Below are 21,290 nucleotides of genomic sequence, written 5' to 3' on the forward strand. Positions count from 1 at the left end.
GCAGGAATTGAAGGCAGCATGACGACATAGCTGATAAGTGACACAGTGAAGCCTGCAGAACACAAAAGGCTTCAGTAGTAAGAAGAGGAAGGTAGATGAATGTATTGTCAAATGTAGCCTACTATAATTAGAGTTTCTTAGAATTTCTTTCACCTTAAAAATATACCCCTAGTCCTTCTTAGAAAAACAAAAGCCCAACAGGTGGTTTTATTAGTGCTAAAATAATTCTTTGAGAAAATCCTGAAACCTGACCAAAACTACTCTCTCAGCCTTATACTAAAGTCCTGTACATGTCCTTCTCTTTCTCTGTTTTTACTTTTTGAATGACAGGCAAAAGGTGGAGGATATGAAAGTGAAAGTGCCTACCCAAATGCAGAGCTGGTCTTTCTGGAAATTCACAATATACACGTCATGAGAGAATCCCTGCGTAAACTTAAGGAAATTGTTTATCCTACTATTGATGAGACTCGGTGGTTATCAAATGTGGACTCCACACATTGGCTGGAATATATAAGGGTAAATAAAATACTTTTGATGTGAAAAATGAATTTTTTTAAACCACATTTTTAACTTGCATTTCTGAAAATATTACTAAAATAATGTCTAGATTAAGCATGTTGCTTTGATCAGGATAATCTTGTGAAAAAGCTATGTTTTTAAATGGTGACTTAGAACATAGTATTTAAGCATTCCATAATAACTTAGTATTTCCAGTTTTATGTATTGGTAGGTAATGAGTTAATTCCTGATAGCACTGTATTGTATTTAGTGTTGGACAACGTTTTAGTTTCTTGTGAGGGAATGTTTGTGAGCAGTCCAGGGTTATTCCTGCTTTTTGGAAGAATGCCCTGGGAACTTCAGATTATATTTGAACAGCTGCCAAAAGCACTTGACTGTAAATTCTGCTGTCTTTCTCATCCTTTCCTCCTTCAGTGCAATGTTAGTGCTCATGTGTTCATGGGCACCTACATTTTCATGGGCTGTTTACAGTCGGTTCTCTACTGGTTTATAAACTGCTCTATTATTTAACATAATATTAAAATAAATTACTCCTATATTCAGCTTTACAGTCTGTTTCACTAACCTCTGAAATGCTTTTAGAATACATTATTTCATTACCACGTTCTCTCCCCTGTTTATGATTAATATGGATGGAATGGAATTTGTTTTATTAGAAACTGGCTCAAATGTCACTCACGCAAAGCATGTTTGGGATTGTTCATTAGTTTTACTGTTGTGTTAACTACTGCTTGCTAACTGCTGTAGGAGAGCCAGTAGAGGGAGCAAACACTTACATTAAGAATTAAACAAATTGAATGATCTTTTGGGAACAGTTAAATTTTCTTGTTCTCTTGGAGATGGACTGTTTCAGCCAGCTTTGGGAATATGAGTATCTGGAAACCTTTTCTTGACAGCCTATCCTCAAATACAATTGTCTATTTTTAAAATTGGAGTTGTTTGGGCCAGTGGCCACCTTTCATTGACATTGACTGCATCAGGGTTCCTGAGCTTAGTCAGTGTTGGAAGTGGACCCTGGTAGCACTGCTGCACAGATGACAGTAGGGTAGCAATTGGAAATTTCATTTAAATTACTTTGAAGAGTTGACACACATGTACCATTCTTCATGAATCTGTCCCTTACATGATGCTTCATGTTATGGTATTGACAGCACAAACTGCAGCCTGATTTTTTAAAAGAATGCCTGGGGAGGGAAAAATGCAAGTAATTTGCTAGATTCCTTTTTCTGATGTTGGAATGCAAAATAGGAATTTCTCCTGTGGTGCTGTTCTAGTGCTTGGTTTTGTCACGTATTTTCCAGAGTCATGATTGGTCCCATAACAGAGACAAAGCTTCACACAGAGAGATAATTCAAGTTTTTAAAAAAAACTACAGGGTGCCATAAGAGAGCAAGAGGGCTTTTTTTTGTGAGGGAGAAGAATAACAAATTCTTACAGGTGGTCTCAGTCCTGTGCCATCTCTATCATTGCTCTCCAATACTCCTCTGAATCCACGCTGTTAATGGTTTGAATACTGTGTGTACTTTGTGCACCAGTAAATCAGACCAAACTACCAGCCAGGGGGATCTGAGCTTGTTTGACTTGTGTTTTGGTTTAGATTAACCGGATGATCACTTTCTCTAAACTTAGCAGTTGAGAATAGAAAGCTGAGGAAGAAAGAGTGATTATTATGAAAATGAACTTAAAAACATGGAACCTTCAGCCTTTTCCATAGGTTACAGTATTTATGTCTTTTAATAATGATACAAAATTTCAGATTTAATATAGAGAAGGGATTCCCAGGTTCTTTTGCAATGTGCTACTAGTAATGGAAATCTGGTAAGAACTCTCTCCTGGACAACAGAGTGCACACAGTTGTTGTACCTCTAGGAGTGCACATACCACCACTTGGCATTCTCTAAAGCGATGTCATCCAGAATATTATGTAATTAATCTGAAATTTTACAATAGATTAAGATTAAGAGTATAGCATTATAACTTTTGTTAAATGTTTGTGAGTATTTAATATGCTTGTTTATTTATTTTTGTTTCTTAAAGATGCTTCTTGCTGGAGCTGTAAGAATTGCGGATAAAATTGAATCTGGTAAAACATCAGTAGTGGTTCATTGCAGTGATGGCTGGGATCGAACTGCACAGCTTACTGCCCTAGCTATGCTGATGCTGGACAGCTATTACAGAACTATCAAGGGGTTTGAAGTTCTTATAGAGAAAGAGTGGATAAGTTTTGGACACCGATTTGCAATGGTAAGCTGAAATATTTTAACTTGAAGTTTGTCACCTTCAGGGTGTTTATTTTGAATAGCATGTTTTCTCACAGTATTCTGCTGCATTTTGGTGATGATCTCTGGTGTCTAATGGTTTGAGTGTCAGAAAACTATGATTTTAACAGGAAATCTGTGTGAGGTATAATGTAAAGTAAATAAGAATTAAGTGGCTTGAACGTAATGATTTTTTTCAAAACCACATGGCTTTTTTATGAGGAAGAGGGATTGTGACACATTGCTTCATCTGTAACAATCTTAAGAATGGAAAAACAAGGAAAAGAGTTAAGGTGTTTAGAAGGCAAAATTGCTAGAACCATTACTCTGATTTAAGGTTGAAGTGTTTGTTTAAACACATGGGCTAGAGAGGAATTAGGATATAAATTATTATGACATTTTGTGGGCTCTGACTCTTAAGGTGATTTAGGCAAAATGACGTAGTTATAGCGGGTGGATATGCAAAAAATGTTTCACTGCAGTCCTAGTAAATGCCTACCAGTTTGACCCACTGGTGGAAATAAACATCTGTGCAGTGAAAGACGGGGAAACAGGTGGCACAGCTTTACTGATCAGGGGCCTTTCTTCCTCTCCTCAACAGCAAAGGCATGTGCAGAAGGGAATACTGAGATGCATTTTTAGTAGTTGAAAAATACAGCTTAGCATTATGGAAGATTTGCTTGTCTTGTTTGTCTTTGGAACAAATTTAAGAGTTACTCAGCTTTCAGGTGTTGGGATGGTATTGTAAGTAAACTAGACTGAAATGAAAAGGTTGTTTTGTCTTTCAGCGAGTAGGACATGGAGATGATGATCACGCTGATGCAGACAGATCTCCCATTTTCCTTCAGTTCATCGACTGCGTTTGGCAAATGACAAAGCAGGTAAGATACTTGAGTATATTTATATGTTTGTCTTTATCTTGGAAATGTAATTCATGTAGGAGAACATTCTTTTGCAGAGCAGTAGCATGTTTTCCTGAAGTTGGTCTTGCTATGGCTGCACAGTGCACACACAGGGAAATTTTTTCTCAGTGTGAGGTACAATGAGCTAGAGTAGAAGTATGGAGCAGAAACCAAAATATCAGGAATCTTTTTTGTTTAAAATAGACTTTCAAAGGATTACATACATGAGGGTTATTAATGAGATAAATTAATTGCATTGCATCCTCACTGGTCGAGTAAATGTTCATATGGCTTTATATTGTCCTTAAGAAACAGCAAAAATCCAGGCTGGTTTTGAACTGAGGGAAGGTGAGGGTTTTATATATTTCTCAAATGTGAAACCTAAGTTAACGTACAGGACAGAATTTCCAGCATACAAGCCTATTCTCAAATAAGTTTTCTTACTTACAACACTTTACCTCTGGATCAGGAGAGATATTTGAAATTAATGATATTTAAGATAAAAATATTAAAATTCTCAATTTTTTCATGATTATGTTTAATTATAGAAAGGCTTTAACCATTAATTTTCCTGATTTGTGCCTCCATGAGCATAAACTTAAGATTTTTCTGAGCTTTTACGTTGCGGTTTCTTAATCAGGTTATTGAAATAGGCTGTCCGCTTGAAAGCTTTATTTCCAAGTAAATTGGAAGTGCTTGACTCCTTTTTTTCTTTTCTCTTTTCTATATAGTATGTGATTTATTTGAATAGAGGAGGGTGACAATCTGATTCCATGTGATGCTAGCACTCCCAGACCTCTTACCTTAGTCTCCTTGTTCTGAACATACTTCTTAAAAACTTAAATCATAGTTTCCAAAACATAGTTATGTTTGGTGTTTTCTGAAAGTTTCCTGCTGAGTCTAGTATCTGAGCAGAGTCTAATATCCTTATTCAGAGACCTATGAAGACTTTCTCTTCCTGTGTATCTGTATTTCAGCACTAAAGTGGTGTTTAGTAAGGCTGGAGAAAATAAATGAAAAATTCTGCCCCTCTTTCAGAGGAAAGCTCATAACAATAGCAAAGAGAAGCAGTTCTAAACACCTGGTAGGAAGAAAATTCCTCTGGGGAAATCCTTAATTGCGAGCAGCCTCTTCTATTTTTGTGATTCCCTTGCTGCCTTCTGTTTCTTGCTGTAAACAGTTTAGTTCACTCTAGTTTAGAAAAAAAAAAGAGGCGGAGGAGAATCTGTGAAACATTTTGCCAATACCACATCTGTTCAAAACCTGGATCCAGAAACTGTTCTGAAATTCATAAACAGCAGTGGCATTGAAAAATCCTTGATGTTACAGCAGGGAAAAAATGGAAAATGTCATTCTTTGAGAATTCTTGCCCACTGACTTTTATTTTTTAATTGACTTCAACACCTAGAGGATAGATGTGAAGCTTGTGATTACCTTGACATGGCCCTATGAAAAACAGGATTCTATTTTATCCTTGAGTAGATCTCTTCCTCATAAAACAGCTCTAGTTTCATGCTTTAGAATCCATGGTAAACACATGTGAAATGTTCCAAAGCTCAAATAAGCATTAATGACTGCAGGAGGGTGAGAGGGCTTGGGTTTAGGCATAGGCTCAAAGCAAGCAAAGTTTCTCTTCTGGGTTCTGAGAATGACATTCTTAAAGTAGTCAATTTAATACAGTGAGAGAATCTGTAATTTCCCACTAAGATACAAATTTCTGGATAGCTTCAGACAGTGAAACTTAATCCTTGACAGCCTTACATTTTCCTTATTTTTTATGGTCTTCATGACACACAAATACAGTAATAGAGAACTTAAGTACATGGATCTCAGATTTTATAAAAAATATACGGTGAAGTGATTTCCCTCCTCTGTTAATAAATTCTAGTGATTTTGAATAGCAGAAGTCAAGCTGGAAAGGCCACACGTGATCTGGTGATATACTGATGCCCTGTAAAAAATTAAACAAAACCATGAAAATTGTGTGCAGCATCGTGGGTCAGGTAGTAATTTTCTACCTTTATGCATGGTACCCACAGGGGAGGAAGGTATGTTTAAATTTGCTAGAAAGTTGCATCCTGTCAGATGTCATCTGTTGCCAGAGGTGTATTTTTCACTAGTTTCAGTAGCATGCTCTGTTACGATATCTCGTGTTCAGTTAACCTGATGCAGTCCAATTCTACAATCATAAGAACTATTCCCATGAAGTGCTTCAGCTTTAAATGTTAACTGCAGTGCAGAGCAAGTTTATTTTTTAAAAAGCAAGTTTATTTTGCATGTCTCTGAATCACATGCCACTTGGCATCATCAGACTTCTTAACCAAGAGAATTCTTCTTTCAAACACCTCCTTTGCAAAATAAAAAACCCAACAACTCCAGCAGCATCAAGTGGGAGATTTTAATGACCCATGTATTCTCTCACAATTAGTGGATTTGACAAGAAGTAAATTTTCATTTGGGGAATTTTTCCACCTGAATCTTCAAACAGACGCTAATGGGCTTGGAACTACAGAGGACAGCATTTTTAGGTCAGTGATTTTTTCAGCAGCAGTAATAGAAGCTTTACAGTCCTGATACATCAGCTCCAACAGTACAACTCTTGTATCCAAAGACAGGGTTTCAATAAAGTGCTATCACTTATTAATACATTAGTTGGAGTGCAACCACTGATGTATGGAGTTTTGAATATGCTTCACTGGGTTGGAATAGCGGCCGTGTCAGCATCCATCTGATTAGTATGGACCTGTCACAACACAGAACCCTAATGTGACAACACTCATTAAGTGCTTTCAGTTAAAGACAGTCCCTTTAGGAGGGGCTTTGTATTTCCAAATATCATTTTGATCCTTTGCAAATTATTTTTGCTCTCTGTATCTGATCGCCGATTTGGGCTGGATGCAGGAGGTGGAGGTCTGAGACCCACTGAATTTTCTCCTGATCTGGTTCAGCACACCTGACAACCTATTCTGCCCACACTTTATTAAAATCACAGCCATGGTTTTAATGTTGTGGTATTGTATTGGAGTTTTGGCATGATTTCCTAAGAGGGAATGGGAAGCGCTGTGACTGATAACTTTTGAATATGGCTAAAAAAGAGAATTTTATAATCTTAAGTTCCTGTATGTTTTATGAAAACAAATGGCAGGTGCTTATAAGTGAGTGATTGGAGAGAGATGTGCCCGTGTGAGCACGGTGGTGTCCAACAGGGTGTACTTCATAGCTGAGGCAGGAGAAGGAGCCTCAGCTCATCTTGGGAGCCATGATGCTGATAATTTCCTTACTCCGAATTTTTAGTTTAAAGTTGGTATAGCTTATCTGGAGAAGCCATGGAAACAGAGTGGGTTTGCAATGTTTGCCTTAAATCAATCTTCTTTTAAAAGAACATTGCTTAAAACTCAGGTATTTCTGGGTTTAATAGAAGCACACTCACTGTGTGTCATTCGGCTCTTTACTTTCAACATGAATAAACATTTGCCCTTCACAAATCACAGATGACATTGAAGAGGAATTTCTGGATCAGCTAGTTCTTCCATAGTCCCAATTGCTGTGTTATTTTTCCTAGCTATACTTGTAATCCTTTTTTTTTAAAATTTAAAGTATCTCTTGAGTCACTCATGCCAAGGTGTTCAGTGTTCTTCAGTGGCACACAACAGAAACCATTGTGCTGCTTTACTCAGATCTGAATATTGACTGGAGATTTCTCCATATAGCAGGAAATTCTTCCTTAGGAATCCGTAACTTTGTATTTTAGACTTCTGCAAATATTTATTCCTTTAGTGGGAACGAAAAAAATATTTTTCATTTGTCTTGAAAGTTAGTCTCTTTCATGGTAATGAGAGAAATGCTATTAAGTTTTCCTTTAGTCTTCTGATTTTCTCCCAAATGTTTATCATTCTGTATCTGTGTTTGAGACTCTTGTCATACTGAATGCAAAGTTATTTTGACATATCAAGCAGTTGCCATATGTAGTCCGATCGTAAAATTTGATTGAAGAACCTTTTTCATCTGAATAGGTAGCAGCCCATGCACTTTGCATTTCTTCCTTTATGTTTTTAGAGCACTACAGATTAAGATCTATCTTAAACATTTTGTGTGTTTTCAAATTTCTAACTCTTTTCTAGAAGGTGCCAGGTAACCTGTACTTGTGAGTAAAATACCTAGTGCTGCTCAATGGAATAACAATTTTTTCATTTCTTATGTAGAGGATTTGCTTTCCTATATAAAGGAAGAGGGAATAAAGGCTTATTGTACCTAGCTGCTGGTAAACTCAGGGGCTGAAATGCAGAAAAATAACTTGCTTGGGTAGAGAGTGGAAGAAACATTAAATATGTGAAGCACACTGTACGTCCGTGAACTAGTTTTTATTATCCAGTTCATTGCATGTTAGAATAAGAAATGAAACTCTTAAACGTAATTGTAGTTTTTAATTAAAAAAAGATTTCTTGTGCTATAACAAGAAAAAAAAAGTGTATGTAGCAGAGAGTATGGGGTGGGTTAGAACAGAACACTTTTAGAGCTCCTTAAAGTGCATTGGTTTGTGTCACCCGTTTGACATCTAAGGTATCTGTGTGTGTATTCTAGTATACTTGCATAATGAATGTTAGGTTTGTCTCTGAGGAATATTTATAAAGAACTATGTAGGTGAAATGTATTACTGCAATGGGATTTAGTGAAATTGCTGAGTTTCCCTGAAAATAATCACTAAATAAGAAAAAAAACCTTACCTAAATCCTGTGCTTATTTCTTGTCTGAGTTTCTTCCTTTATACACTGCTTAAAATAAAGTGTAAAGTAATTTTGCCAATTTTTTATTTCAGTTTCCTGCAGCCTTTGAATTTAATGAGTTATTTTTGATCACCATTCTGGATCACCTTTACAGTTGTCTCTTTGGGACTTTCTTATGCAACTGTGAAAGAGAGAGATTAAAAGAGGTAAATAATTTGTGTAATGCGCATTCTTCACTTGTTGATTGTGTGTGAAAATGCTTAGAATACAAGACCCAAGAACACCTGAGCTGTGTTTTTGGATACAGTTGTCACATAGTCTTAAAAGACAATGAGACATGATATTTCACAATATGAGATATGTATACTGAATACCCAGCTATTAAATGAGTTGGCATCTACCCTTAATTATTATATCATCAGGGGGTTTGAGGTTTTCAGAAATTCCTGTTTCACATATTTTTAGCCAACATATACAATATTAAATAATCTTAATAAAGTTATTGCATTGCTCTATTTCCAAAGGATCTCCCATGGATGACTTTGCAGGTCACTTTAGGATATAATTAGGTGGAATTTATGGTTGAAGACTTTGGAAATTTAAAATATCTAAATGAATGAGGTTAGGACTCAATGAAGTACTTTGAATTTGGAAAAAACTAAACAGAACAGAAAGTTTGTTAATATTCCAAGTACACTTTTGCTTACTTCTGGCTTTGTTGATTTTAATACTTGATACTTTTTTAAAGCAGGTAACAATTCCTTGCCATATTTGGCTTTGCTATTTTTTTGTTTGTTTGTCTCTACTGCCTCTGTAGAGAAAATGTTGCATATAAATACCACAAGATGGAGCTGAATAACATGTTCTCAGCAAATTCAGGGTTTCCAGACAGGTTTTTTTTCATAAATGAATAGTCAGATTCAATTCTCAATAAAGAAATGCAATTTCAGACACAGTGGTGGTAGAAACACATGCTTTACAGCACTGAAGGAGTGTAAAATTGCAGGATGAATCTGCTAGAAGTTCACATTTCCAGTCTTTGATCTAACCATGATTATGCTGATTACATTTAGAATAACACAACTTTCAGAAGTACTAATAGAAATGAAATAGGCATTTTAAAGCATAATTATAAATTGATAAAAGCAAATAGTGTGAGCAGGAAAATGGAATAATTATTTTTCACAGATGCTGTTGTGGATCTTCCAAAACTAGTGATCTCTTCATTGATTTTCTTGTCCAAAGCTGGTTTAATTTTTTATATTTTTTGGTTGATTAGTGTGTAGCCATATATTTAAGTAACTGTAAACATTGCTGTAAATGATGAGCAGTACAGCTTTCTTTTGCTCAGCTAGACCTTAGTGTCTCTGAAAACAATGTGCCTGGATCTCCTTTCTCAGTTAGCCTTAGACCACAAGAAGTGTTCGATTGTTTTGCCAAAGTTTTAAGGCTGTTTAATGATCAGCTGCTGAAAGTGTTCTCAGAGTGCTTGCAGTTTTCTAGTAGATAAGGTAAACTTCACAGACAAAATTACTGATAGGTAGATATTAAGCTCATATTTTAAGGTTTTGTAATCTATATAATTAATTATATATATATATATTTAAATTATATAATTAATTTATTTATGTTTTTTTTTCAATCAGGAAGTAAGCACAAAGACTGTCTCACTGTGGTCCTACATAAACAGCCAGTTAGATGAATTCACAAATCCTTTCTACGTAAACTATGAAAACCATGTCCTGTACCCTGTTGCCAGCCTGAACCATTTGGAACTATGGGTGAACTACTATGTCAGATGGAACCCTAGGATGCGGCCTCAGGTAGGAGCTTTTACAAGGTGTTTAAACTTAATGAAGAGCACAGAGATATTTTTTTTTTTGTTGAATTTTGCTGAATTTGAAAAGTGCTGATCTCTTTGTTGCACGTGTTTCAGTTGATAGGGAAAAAGGCAATTTTCTTGAAGAAGATGTGGGGTGTGTTCAAACTTGGTAGAATGATGTTTTCATTGAAGTCACCAATAGAACATGGAGTTATAGTGTCAGTTCAGTGGCCTATAAAAGGTAACAGATTCACAGGCTTTGGTGTCAGAAGATTACTTTTATAACACTTCTATAATACTTCGTAACACTATTAAATAGTTTTTTTGTCCTAATCTTCTTGTAGAGTTGAGTGTATCTTAGGTTTTAATCGTATTTTGCCCTTTACCAAAATGATATAGCAGGAGTTTCTGAATGAACTGGACTATGTACCACCTCATTTTGTAGACTCACTACACTTAGTATGACATGGATGCTTGTTTCCAATTGACCTTTACAGTTTCCAGCTGGTAGGCTGAGGAGCAAACACTTCCTATACATGCTCCTTGATTCATCCAGTGTTTGTTCTTATAAGTAATGTCAGCTATTCAGATAAATCCCTAAATCTTATCAGGCAAATACTCTATGTGCTGTGATGCTCAGAAGTGTGAAGAAACAATGTTCAGTTTGTGTCACAAGTGTAATATATCTGAGGGTACTACACCATCTCTTTATTAAGGTAACATTCCAAGGTACCCCCCAAGCATATTATGATAAATTACCTGTATTAAGTGACTGCTCGAAAGCTACTTTCATCTTCTAGAGCTAGAATGAGATGTGAGTTTCAAATTTATTAGATACCTACATGTCAGAGGCTGTTGTAAAAGATAGTGTTCCAAGGTAAGTTTCAAGGACAGTACACTGGTAGAAATCCAGGCATCTGAGAAATACGTTTGAGGTCCTGGAAAAGACTGGATTGCTTGCTTGCTCTCCGAGATGTTTCCTCTGAGCTGCTTTGTTTTCCTTATTCTATTTTGGTGGGTGTAGCCCTGTGACTGTTTCGTACCTGTGAGGTGTTAGCATGTGTTAAAACTGGAAAGATTACGTATTTTAATCTCTATGGATTTTAAGTAATATTGTGAACTGCTTTTTAGCAAAATACCATCTTTCCCTTAGCCTCTGTGCTGAAAAACGCCCGTTTTTGTCTGCATTTTATTATAATCAACTTGCAGCTGTGTCAGTTTATTACTTACATATAATTGAGATCTGTGGGCCCTGAAAGTCATCAGCAGGTGTTGTAAACACACATCAAAGCTAGTCCTGGTCCAAAAGAGATGAGGGCAGGGAGGAGATGACATAATGAGAAAATATCAGAACTGTCATGGAGTCAGTGGCAAGCTCTGCTCACTTGCCTCACTGCTGCTGAGCACTCAGGCACTAGAGCACATGTGAATCATTGATCCTTATTGGTCTTTGAGAACAGCTCCCTCGGGTCAGCAGGTTGAAGGTAACAAAATTCAATGATCCTGGTTAACTGCCTTAACTTTACTACCACATTCTTTTCTTGAAGAACTAATACAACTGTTTTGACTTTTTAGATCTACCACATTAGCTTTGTCTCCTGAAGATACATCATGCCTTTCCTCTTGTCTCTGGCTTGAATTTATGTGATAGTTATGACAGATAATCAGAAGTGTTTCACATCAACTTGGATAAATTTGCTACAAAATCAAATTTTTTTTGTTGCAGAACCACATTCTCCAGTCTAATTATGAAAGCACAAACTCATGCAAAGTAAATAAGTCTTTGTTATCACAATATACTGAGTTTGCTTTCTTCTGTATTTGCATTGTCTAGCTTCACACTCTGATAGACCATTTAGTAGGATTCAGACCTATTCAGTAACAGCAAAAAAGGCAATCACCATTGCAGTGCCCAGCAGGTCTTCACTTATCTTCAGTGAAAAGATCTCTCAAACAATCAGTGGATTTATGAAAAGAATGGGCATCTCTGCCTAGTGAGAAAAGGTGTTTTTGCTGAATAACTTGTAATGTGGTTCTTTTGTTTTTCAACTGCAAAGTTAATATTAATGAAGAGCTCTCTGATAAACAGCAGTTCAAGGCAACCTCACCTACTGTTATATCAGCTGCCAAAACTTCTTTAGGAAACTAGAAAATGTTTATTGTTTTCTAGGAGCTCACCAAAAAGGAGAAATTCCTAATTACTAGGGTTTGAGGCATGAAGAATAGTCCTTTAACATAGTCAGCATGGATGTTTGATACCCATTATCAACCATCCTTGTATTATGAGAGAAGAAACTCACAAGAGCAAAAGGGCACTTCTTGTTTGAGGCAATACTTTGGGTTTTCTAATTTCAGCTTTATTAGTGAGTGAGGCTTGATATTTTTAATGGACTGAGAGAAGTTAATCATTGCACTTAATTGACTTTTCTCTTGGAAATGAGCATACATCACCTTAGGTTTTTTAATTTCAAAATTACTAAATGCTAACTGTATATAAGCATTTCTTTGCATTGTTGTACTCTGCCATCAAGTGTCTGTGTTCTTCCAGACCTCTTAACATTACAGTAAGGTCTGATCATATTTGTCATTGCACTAGGATACAGAGTTCAGAGTTATTCTTACATTCTGTAAGTAAAAGATTCCTCATAACCATACGTCTTTGGTGCTGTCTGAATTTTGTGGGAGGCTGAAGTGGTGGTTTTGATGGTGTTTATTTGCATCAAGAGCCTTGTTTTAGGATTACAGAATCACAGAATTATGGCTGTATTGCAGTAGATGTGCAATCAGTTCCTTCTATAGGGTTCAACACTCAAGTACCTTGAGAAGTGAGCAAGATGGAAAATTCTAGGTGAAATGTGGACATGTCTTGTAGATCCCCTTTTTTGCCAAACGGTTTTTCAGCAAGGTCATTCTAATTCTTAAACCATGAAACATTTTATTTCATTTCAATTTGGAGGTTTTACATCATTATTGACTTCTTGTCCCAAGAAAATCAGATAGATTTTAGTCCTATCTTATTTTAGTTCATTGACTGAGAAGAGGGTTTTTTCAGATTTACCCTTTCCTTGGAATGGTGAAACGTGTGTATGTGACATGTGACAGGCTCACTCCTCTCACACAGAGGTCTGTGCTCTCTGGGTACCTGCTACTGGACTTACAGATGACTCTACTAGTCTGCAGCAGATGAAATTATGTGATGCTTTTGAATTTTTTCACATATTTCTCTTTCCTATGCAGTCATTCAGAACTCTTTACACTGCTTTGAGGAGTTCTGGCTGCCAGATGTCAGCTAGTTAGGGGCTGCTTGGGCAACTCTGGAAGGTGAGGAGAACACAACAAATTATTTTCCTGAATATGATGTGTGCAGGGGCAGTGTTTTTGAAATAATATACTCTTATCATTCATATGTACAGGACATGAGTAAAAGTTTTGGTCCTTTCAATTCAAGCTGTGCCTTCCTATGTGAAAGTTAAGGGAAAAGAATGCATCTTAGGCACAGAATTTACATAGTTCATTAAAATATGTTTAGGGTTTTTTATGCTTTCTGGGAAATGACATTTTAACCCTTGGAGTACAGGCTTAAATTTATTTTGCTTTCATGGGGTTTTAAAAAATTTTTCTGTGTCTGGTGATTTTTCCTAAAGCTCTGTTCTGGAAATTTGGCCACTGTTGTAAAGTAATATCACAGAAATCCCTCTAAGTTTTTTAAATTCATTCTTTTCTTTGTGTCTGTGGAGTTGCATCCAGAATTTAAGGCTATCTTCATCTATAATGTTCAGAGCTTCCATGAAAAGCCAGGGCAAGTCTGTTCATAGGTGAGCTGGCCTCAAAAAAAGACAGGAAAAGTAACTAAAAGAAACAGAAAAATAACTGTTCAATGTATAAAGAAATTATCTGCAAAGCATATAAATAAGTTACAGTGATTGCTGCTTTTTTTTAGTGCTGTGTACAGAATTGTAGAAGGATTTGATGTGTTGAACAGTTGAGTGGTTAGATGTCAGCTGAATTTCAGTATCAAAGAACATAAAGTATTGCCTGTTTAAAAGAACAAATAAGATGCTAAGTGCCACTGGAAAAATGGTTGAGAATAAATTGGAAAACATAATTACTGAGAGGGTTTATCTTGCACGTAACAGGGTAGGACTGACTGGCTCTCACGTGAGTTGTTCATACTATTTGTACCTGCCTTCGGTCAAGTTCCTTGGATTTTTCCTCTCTAAGCATGTTGACATGAGTTGTAATCTTTTCAAAGTTCATACATTTGATTTAACACCATTTGTGGCAGAACAAAGCCATCATATGGGTCTGGAAGTGCTTGGCATTGCTTGGTGCTGTGTCCATCTTTTTGCATTAAAGGAGTCAGGAGGAGGAATCGCCTTGTGGGTTAAACAGCTGAGTGTTTCCCTGGCTAAGGAGATTTCATCCCTGCATTTACCACAAGGTTTCCTGTGAGACAAGGCAAATTTCTTACAGTACGTGATAGTTTCTATCTGGGTGTCTAAGCCAAGATTTCCAGAGTCTGATTTACTGCAGGTAACTTACAGCTGCAGGTGAAACTGATATGGAATAAAACAAAGACTTAACTGCTCATCCTGTGTGCTGAAAGTACCTGTAGTTATTTAAGGAACAACAACAACAAAAAAGATTGGTATCCTGTAATGAGCAGAGCAACAGAACATGCAAGGAAAGGGAGAAACTAGTGCTGCACAAATTATCTTCATTTGGGGGAGTTTCTAACATATTTTGAAGAGTAAGTACTCAAGGCATTGCTCTCGGGTATCAGGTGTCTAAATCTAAATGAGTGTAGTTTTTAACAAGCAATGGCATCAGCTTGTAGCGTGTACAGTTTCTGAGTCTGGAAAATTATGCAGTTGTTTGTAAAAATCTCTGTTCATTTCCCACGTGTTAGGATTCATAATGTGTTTGCTAGTCATTGCTTTTCCAGAAACCCAGGGGGGAGGTGTTTGCTAGGTTTTCCAGGAGCACATCTCTACAGTAAGTGTGGAAGTATTGATTATTACTGAAACCTCCTGTTTTCATAATTTGAGATTGCCTTTTTCTATGAGTTAACTAGTTTAAAAGCAAGTCTGTCAGAGTTCCAGCTCTTCATGAAGAGGACCAGAAAGCTCAAGTGAAAAGATACTGTTGTCTTTCCAATGCACAGAGTAGGTTTTTGCAAAACTGACAGTCTTAAGTCAAGCAATGAATTTGAAAATAACCATTTTCCTCTGCAGCCTTTCTTCCCTGTTGCTAAAGTAGATAAAGACAAAATGCATTCACAGTTGAACAATTGTCATGTGAATGACTGTCCTTGAGCTAGTACAGTAATACACAGTAGATATCCATCCAATTAAGGCTTGGAGGTGTTATAAGTGAGTAGCTATTAATAATTTCTTTTATACTTATCCTTGTGTTGACAATTTTGCTATCCAAAAGCACTTCAGAATCCTGAAGGATTACTTGGGAATAAAAACCTGAAAATCAATACTGAAAGTGAACTGTGTAGTAATTCTGTGAAGAGGAAGGTTTGAATGTTTTAGGAAATGAAGCTGTCTTATGTCTCAATGTTTTTAATGTGTTGGAGTATGTATATTGTGTAATGTCATTGTAGTTTCTGTGTGGGTATGATTAAAAAAAACAACCACTGTCTTTCCTTTAGTCCTCACCTAGTAGGAATAATTTATTAAAACCGTGAAGTGTTTTTTTCTGAGTGTTACAGTACACCAGGTTCTACTTTCAGTGCACATGTAGATGATGCAATTTAAAAAATTCTTTAAATTGTATTTTAAGCAATAAAGAGTATTTCTTTAGTGGTGATGTACTTTTCAGGTCTCTGTGGGCAGTAAGTACCTTATCTTTAAGCATTGCAAAAGTATCAGCTTTTGAAGAAAATAGGCAGCAAAGCTAGCTAATCAGGAAAATAAAATGCCACCCATTTAAATTGATTAATATTGCAGTAGTTGCAGGAATCTACAGATGGTTCTTTCTGAGTGGAGAATGTTACTGGCTCATTCAATTTTGCAGCGTTTTGCTGGTTTTTACTGGTTTAGGGCTGGTTTTCCAATACACCATCACTAGTAGTGGGAGAATCATCTCAAGTCTTACTGGGGAAAGAGAATGCTTGTTCCAGAAACTTTGTGGAGGGACTGGGCAGCTGGCAGTATCCAGATAAAGAGGAGAAAGAGGGAGAAGCAAGTAGCAGGAAAGGGCAGGAGTAGAAGGTAGATACCCCTCTAGCACCATTGGTTACTTTTTCATTCTTTCACATTTGAATTTGCTGCTTTTTCAAAAAGAGAGGTTACTGTAGTTAAACTGAAGGCATCTGGGAGAAAACACAGCTCTCATGCCAGGCTGCTTCTGGGGTCTTTTTATAAGAACTTAGATTTTTTATGTATATTTCAGGTGTTTTTACCACCTTTTTCTTATCCCATGAGGATGTCATTCTAACATGGACCCTTATCATTAATAAATCAGTTACTGTCAGCTACTTGAAAATACTCTGAAAGTGCTAAAGATTTCTCCAGACTGCATTTGACATGTTGTTTTATAAAATTACAGTATGTATCAGAAGTTCTGGGTGTGAAGTCTGTTTTTGGAATTTTATTGGTTTGCATCAATGTACATCTACATGATGCTGAGTTAAGTGGCAAGCAATTAGAATCTCTTCTTGGGAAGGGCTTGACATCAGAAAACCATTCATGTTTGCATAACCATATGAAATGCCATGATGATATTTATGTAGAACTGTCTTGCAGTGTTTACATCTAACATGCACTTACTAAAAGATGGCCAACATTTTAAAAGTGACCCTTTTTTTGTTGTTGTTTCTCCATTATGAGACCCTACCCTGCCTTGCTTACAGCTTTTCCAGACTTTAAGGATTTGTAGTGAGTTACCAAGTATGTGTCTGACTGAATTGTTTTGTAAAACTTCATCCAAGAAGGCTCAGTTGCTCATGAGAATGTGACCAAGAAAAAAAAATGTTTTCCCATGTTTTCTACTGGTATTGTAGACTTCTTTGTTGGGGCAAAGGGCTATTTTTCTGTAAGTATTCCATCTCTAGGGCAAACATGAGATTTTTAGTAAGAGAGATTATGTTTCAGAAATGTGCGTGGTCATATCCTGGAAGAAACTAATCCAGTTTGGGGGTCTGAGGCTGGAACAGTCTCAGTGAATTCTCAAGGACTGAGGATAAATGAGAGTAAAAGGACTGAGAGATGGTTTAGATACAGAGTCTAGAAGTGACTTTTGATAAAGGGGGAAAAGGAGCTAGGAGTGAATGACACTCCAAATATTGGAGGTCTGTGCTTTCTGTTCAACCCATGGAAAACAATCTGAGAAGGTGGGCTGGAGGAGGCACTCACGTGGGCAAAGAAATTGTTGTCTGGTGGGTGAGAGAGCAGGATACTGCTCTGGAGAAAGCTTTTCCCTGCCTCTGCCACAGGATTCCTGTGTTGTAAGGGATATCACCCAGAGCAGAGTAATCGCCATGTGTGTGCTTATTTACTGGGTGTCCTGCTTGGTACCCATGAGGCTGAATTGCAGAATTCCTAGGTTTTCTGTTAAACCAATTTCAGAGCAAGCTATCCAAAATTGGGAGGTGCTCACTTCAGATCCTTGTCTGTAAAAGTAGAGTGTTACTACTCCCATACCTCATTAGGGTGCTGCAGAAATAAATTTGTTTCTTGACATGAGATGAAAGTACAGAAAAGGGAACCTATGCATTTTAGATTCAGAAGAATAAATAAAGGATGGGTCAGACATTGCAACGAAAACTAAATATTGAATAACTGTTCACTAATTGAGTAGCATCAAACTGTGCACTGAATAAATGAGGAATACAGAGGGGAAACTAGTATTTTAATGTTTATTTAACCAATGATTTCATACAGATGTACAGGAAAGCTGAATTGAGTTTGGAGAGGTAATCTTCATTCTGACACTTCCTGATTTTTTGAGATCATAACTTTGCAACATTAATTTTTAAGAGGTTTTTTGTGTGATTCATCTATACACAGACTCCTACAATGTCATTGTTATTTAGCTAGATTATTTCAAGATACTCCAGTTCTTTGAGATGGAGACATGGGGAAAACAGCCCTTGAGTAGAAGTTTGGGCGTGTCTTGTTGAATTAAGTCCTGTGGGAATGCAGAAGAAGGATTAAGATGTGCAGCCACACTTTACCCCCTTGGAGCACTTTACACAGCGTGCCAAGTTCTGCAGTGGCTCTGTGTAGTGTATCCCAAAAAGATTTGTAGTGGGTTCCCCAAAAGCCAGTTTTATGGAACTGCTTTTTATGAGTGTGTAAGCCTTGAGCAGTGGGACACACCAGCTAATGCCCATGTAAAAGGTGTCTAAGAGAAAACGGCCTGTTATGCTGAATCATGATGAAGCCGGGCAGAAATCAGGTGTACAAATCTCCTGTGACCCAGGGCTTGCATGACTAATGATATCAATGGGAAATCACTCTGTTACACACCTAAGTGTTTCAGGAAAATGTCTTAATAAAGAAGTAATTTGAAGCAGGAGCGTATGAGGAAGGGAAAAAAAAATTACAGGGGAGTGCTAATTCCAGAAAGCCTCAGTCTTCACTGGAATTTGAATTTTCCATAGTGTGTATTACAGCATCTTGGAGGAAATTCATCACCTGGCTCACTTTTGCCATGTTTTTAAGTGTATACATTTTCTGTAGGCTGCCTAAGAAAAACGAGTTTGGCTTTCTGGAGGGTGTGCTTTGTGTTTGGTTAGAGGAGGAGACTGTTTGCAGCCTTGTGGCCTTACTGGCTAGAGAGTTGTGTGGTGGATGCAGGAGAAGGTTGCATGGTGAAGGTGGGACTTCAAGGTTGTGGGTCACTTGGAGCTGTGCAGCAACTGTTCTGCTGCAGACTCACAAGGTCACACTTCTCTAATTGCTGTAGATGACATGCTGGGAGAATTCATGGCTCCCAGTGCCCTGGGAGCAGCACTTTGCGAATACACTGAAGTTGCTGTTCATAGGCTAAGCCACAAACAAGAAAAAGGTATATGGTCAAAAAAAATGTTGACCTAAGCAAGGCTGGTTTATATTATTTTATTCTTTTAAGTCAGAATTGAAATAGTATTTTCTTCTTCCAAGAACAAGAGTGTTACATTTTGAAAATGTCAAAACCACATGCATGGGGTTTTTCATGTACTTTCCTTAAAAAGCCAAAAATCCCCAAAAGGTAAATTGTGACTCAGTTGTGTGCTGATGGCAAGAAGAGAAACCCTTTCTGGTTGTTGTTGTTACCTTCTTCACATAGCATCATGTGTACATCCCAGCTCGTGATCACTTTTCAGCAGTAGGAGGTGATCACAGGTGAATGCACCTCCCTGGAGCCTGGCATTTCAGGAGACCATGGTATAAATTCTATACAACATCTAGCAATCCAATGGCTTCCCACTGCAGCATTTCCCTGTGATAGTCTTGCCAGCCCAATTAAATTATTTTCCCATCTTGCTCCTTCCAGAAGCTATAAACAATTAGAGGAGGATAAAATAAATTAGAAGCAATTTACAGTCAAACATTTTTGGCATTTCTGTGGCATTTGGAAGAAGGGGAGGTCTCTCTCTGCTTGTCTGAGATAACAGATCCAGGTGCAAGAATGGCTTATATCTTCCTTTGGCCATGATATAGTTGAATGTTCCAGATGACTGAGTAAAATCCCTACTCCTCTGATGCTGAGTGTTGCATCTCTGGTGTTTGTGGGTACTGTCAGAAACAGAAACCTCTACGACTCACTTCTGTGAAAGTTTTACCAGAGTGTGACTCTGGGAGGTCCACCACAAGCACAACTCACTTGGCTGCAGCACTTTTCCCGCTGACGAGCTGGAAAGGGTCAGACTCTTGGAAAGGTGCCTGGCGTAGAAGAGTAACAGGATGCTCCATATGGAGCCAGCTTTGTGAACTCTACTCTCTTTACATAATAAGCTCTTTCCCAACAGGCAGGAGAAATAGTTCCCGGGAAAGGCATTTTAAGTTCAACTGAAAGTGGTACAGATACAGGATAGAGGTACATTTATTGAAATGTTTGGTATCCCATCAAGACCATTTGCAAACAGTCTTTTGGCTGTGTTTCCTGCCAACTGTGTTGTTAGAATTGTCAGTTGCTGAAACGTTTCATGTCAGATGACTAAAGAAATACTTCCCCTAAATATCGATACACTGAAATCCATAGCTGTTGGATTACTTGTGTTTCTGAAGGAGACAGTGGAAGTGTTGCTTGAGAAGCTAATTCACTATGAGAGTCAAAGTAAGCCTTTTCTTTCTTTACCTGGCAGGTTCCAATCCATCAAAACCTTAAAGAGCTCCTGGCCATCCGGGCAGAGCTTCAGAAGAAGGTTGAAGATCTGCAGCGTGAAGCTGCTACACGATCCATTTCCTCCTCCTCTGACAGAGGTTCATCTCCTTCCCACTCAGCCACGCCAGTGCACACCTCTGTGTGACGTGTACCAAAAGCCATGTGAAAAAATGTGTCAGGTATGGTTGTTGTTGTTACCTTCTTCACATAGCATCATGTGTACATCCCAGCTCGTGATCACTTTTCAGCAGTAGGAGGTGATCACAGGTGAATGCACCTCCCTGGAGCCTGGCATTTCAGGAGACCATGGTATAAATTCTATACAACATCTAGCAATCCAATGGCTTCCCACTGCAGCATTTCCCTGTGATAGTCTTGCCAGCCCAATTAAATTATTTTCCCATCTTGCTCCTTCCAGAAGCTATAAACAATTAGAGGAGGATAAAATAAATTAGAAGCAATTTACAGTCAAACATTTTTGGCATTTCTGTGGCATTTGGAAGAAGGGGAGGTCTCTCTCTGCTTGTCTGAGATAACAGATCCAGGTGCAAGAATGGCTTATATCTTCCTTTGGCCATGATATAGTTGAATGTTCCAGATGACTGAGTAAAATCCCTACTCCTCTGATGCTGAGTGTTGCATCTCTGGTGTTTGTGGGTACTGTCAGAAACAGAAACCTCTACGACTCACTTCTGTGAAAGTTTTACCAGAGTGTGACTCTGGGAGGTCCACCACAAGCACAACT

The 21,290-nt window shown here is 37.5% G+C and overlaps 1 protein-coding gene across 2 annotated transcripts in view; it reads left to right on the forward strand.

The window, feature by feature from the left end:
• The window catches only part of MTMR1 (myotubularin related protein 1), a 30,313-nt gene extending 9,623 nt beyond the window's left edge, over nucleotides 1-20,690 (forward strand). For both annotated transcript variants that reach the window (XM_009997102.1, XM_009997103.1), the window contains 6 exons: nucleotides 331-516; nucleotides 2,557-2,763; nucleotides 3,566-3,658; nucleotides 8,496-8,609; nucleotides 10,050-10,226; nucleotides 20,526-20,690. In XM_009997102.1, the coding sequence (XP_009995404.1) occupies nucleotides 331-516; nucleotides 2,557-2,763; nucleotides 3,566-3,658; nucleotides 8,496-8,609; nucleotides 10,050-10,226; nucleotides 20,526-20,690 (942 nt within the window). The remainder of the gene's footprint in view (nucleotides 1-330; nucleotides 517-2,556; nucleotides 2,764-3,565; nucleotides 3,659-8,495; nucleotides 8,610-10,049; nucleotides 10,227-20,525) is intronic.
• Nucleotides 20,691-21,290: the final 600 nt, after the last annotated feature.

The sequence above is a fragment of the Chaetura pelagica genome, unplaced genomic scaffold (genome assembly GCF_000747805.2).
Source record: "Chaetura pelagica isolate M959 unplaced genomic scaffold, ChaPel_1.0 scaffold344, whole genome shotgun sequence".
Taxonomy (NCBI): domain Eukaryota; kingdom Metazoa; phylum Chordata; class Aves; order Apodiformes; family Apodidae; genus Chaetura; species Chaetura pelagica.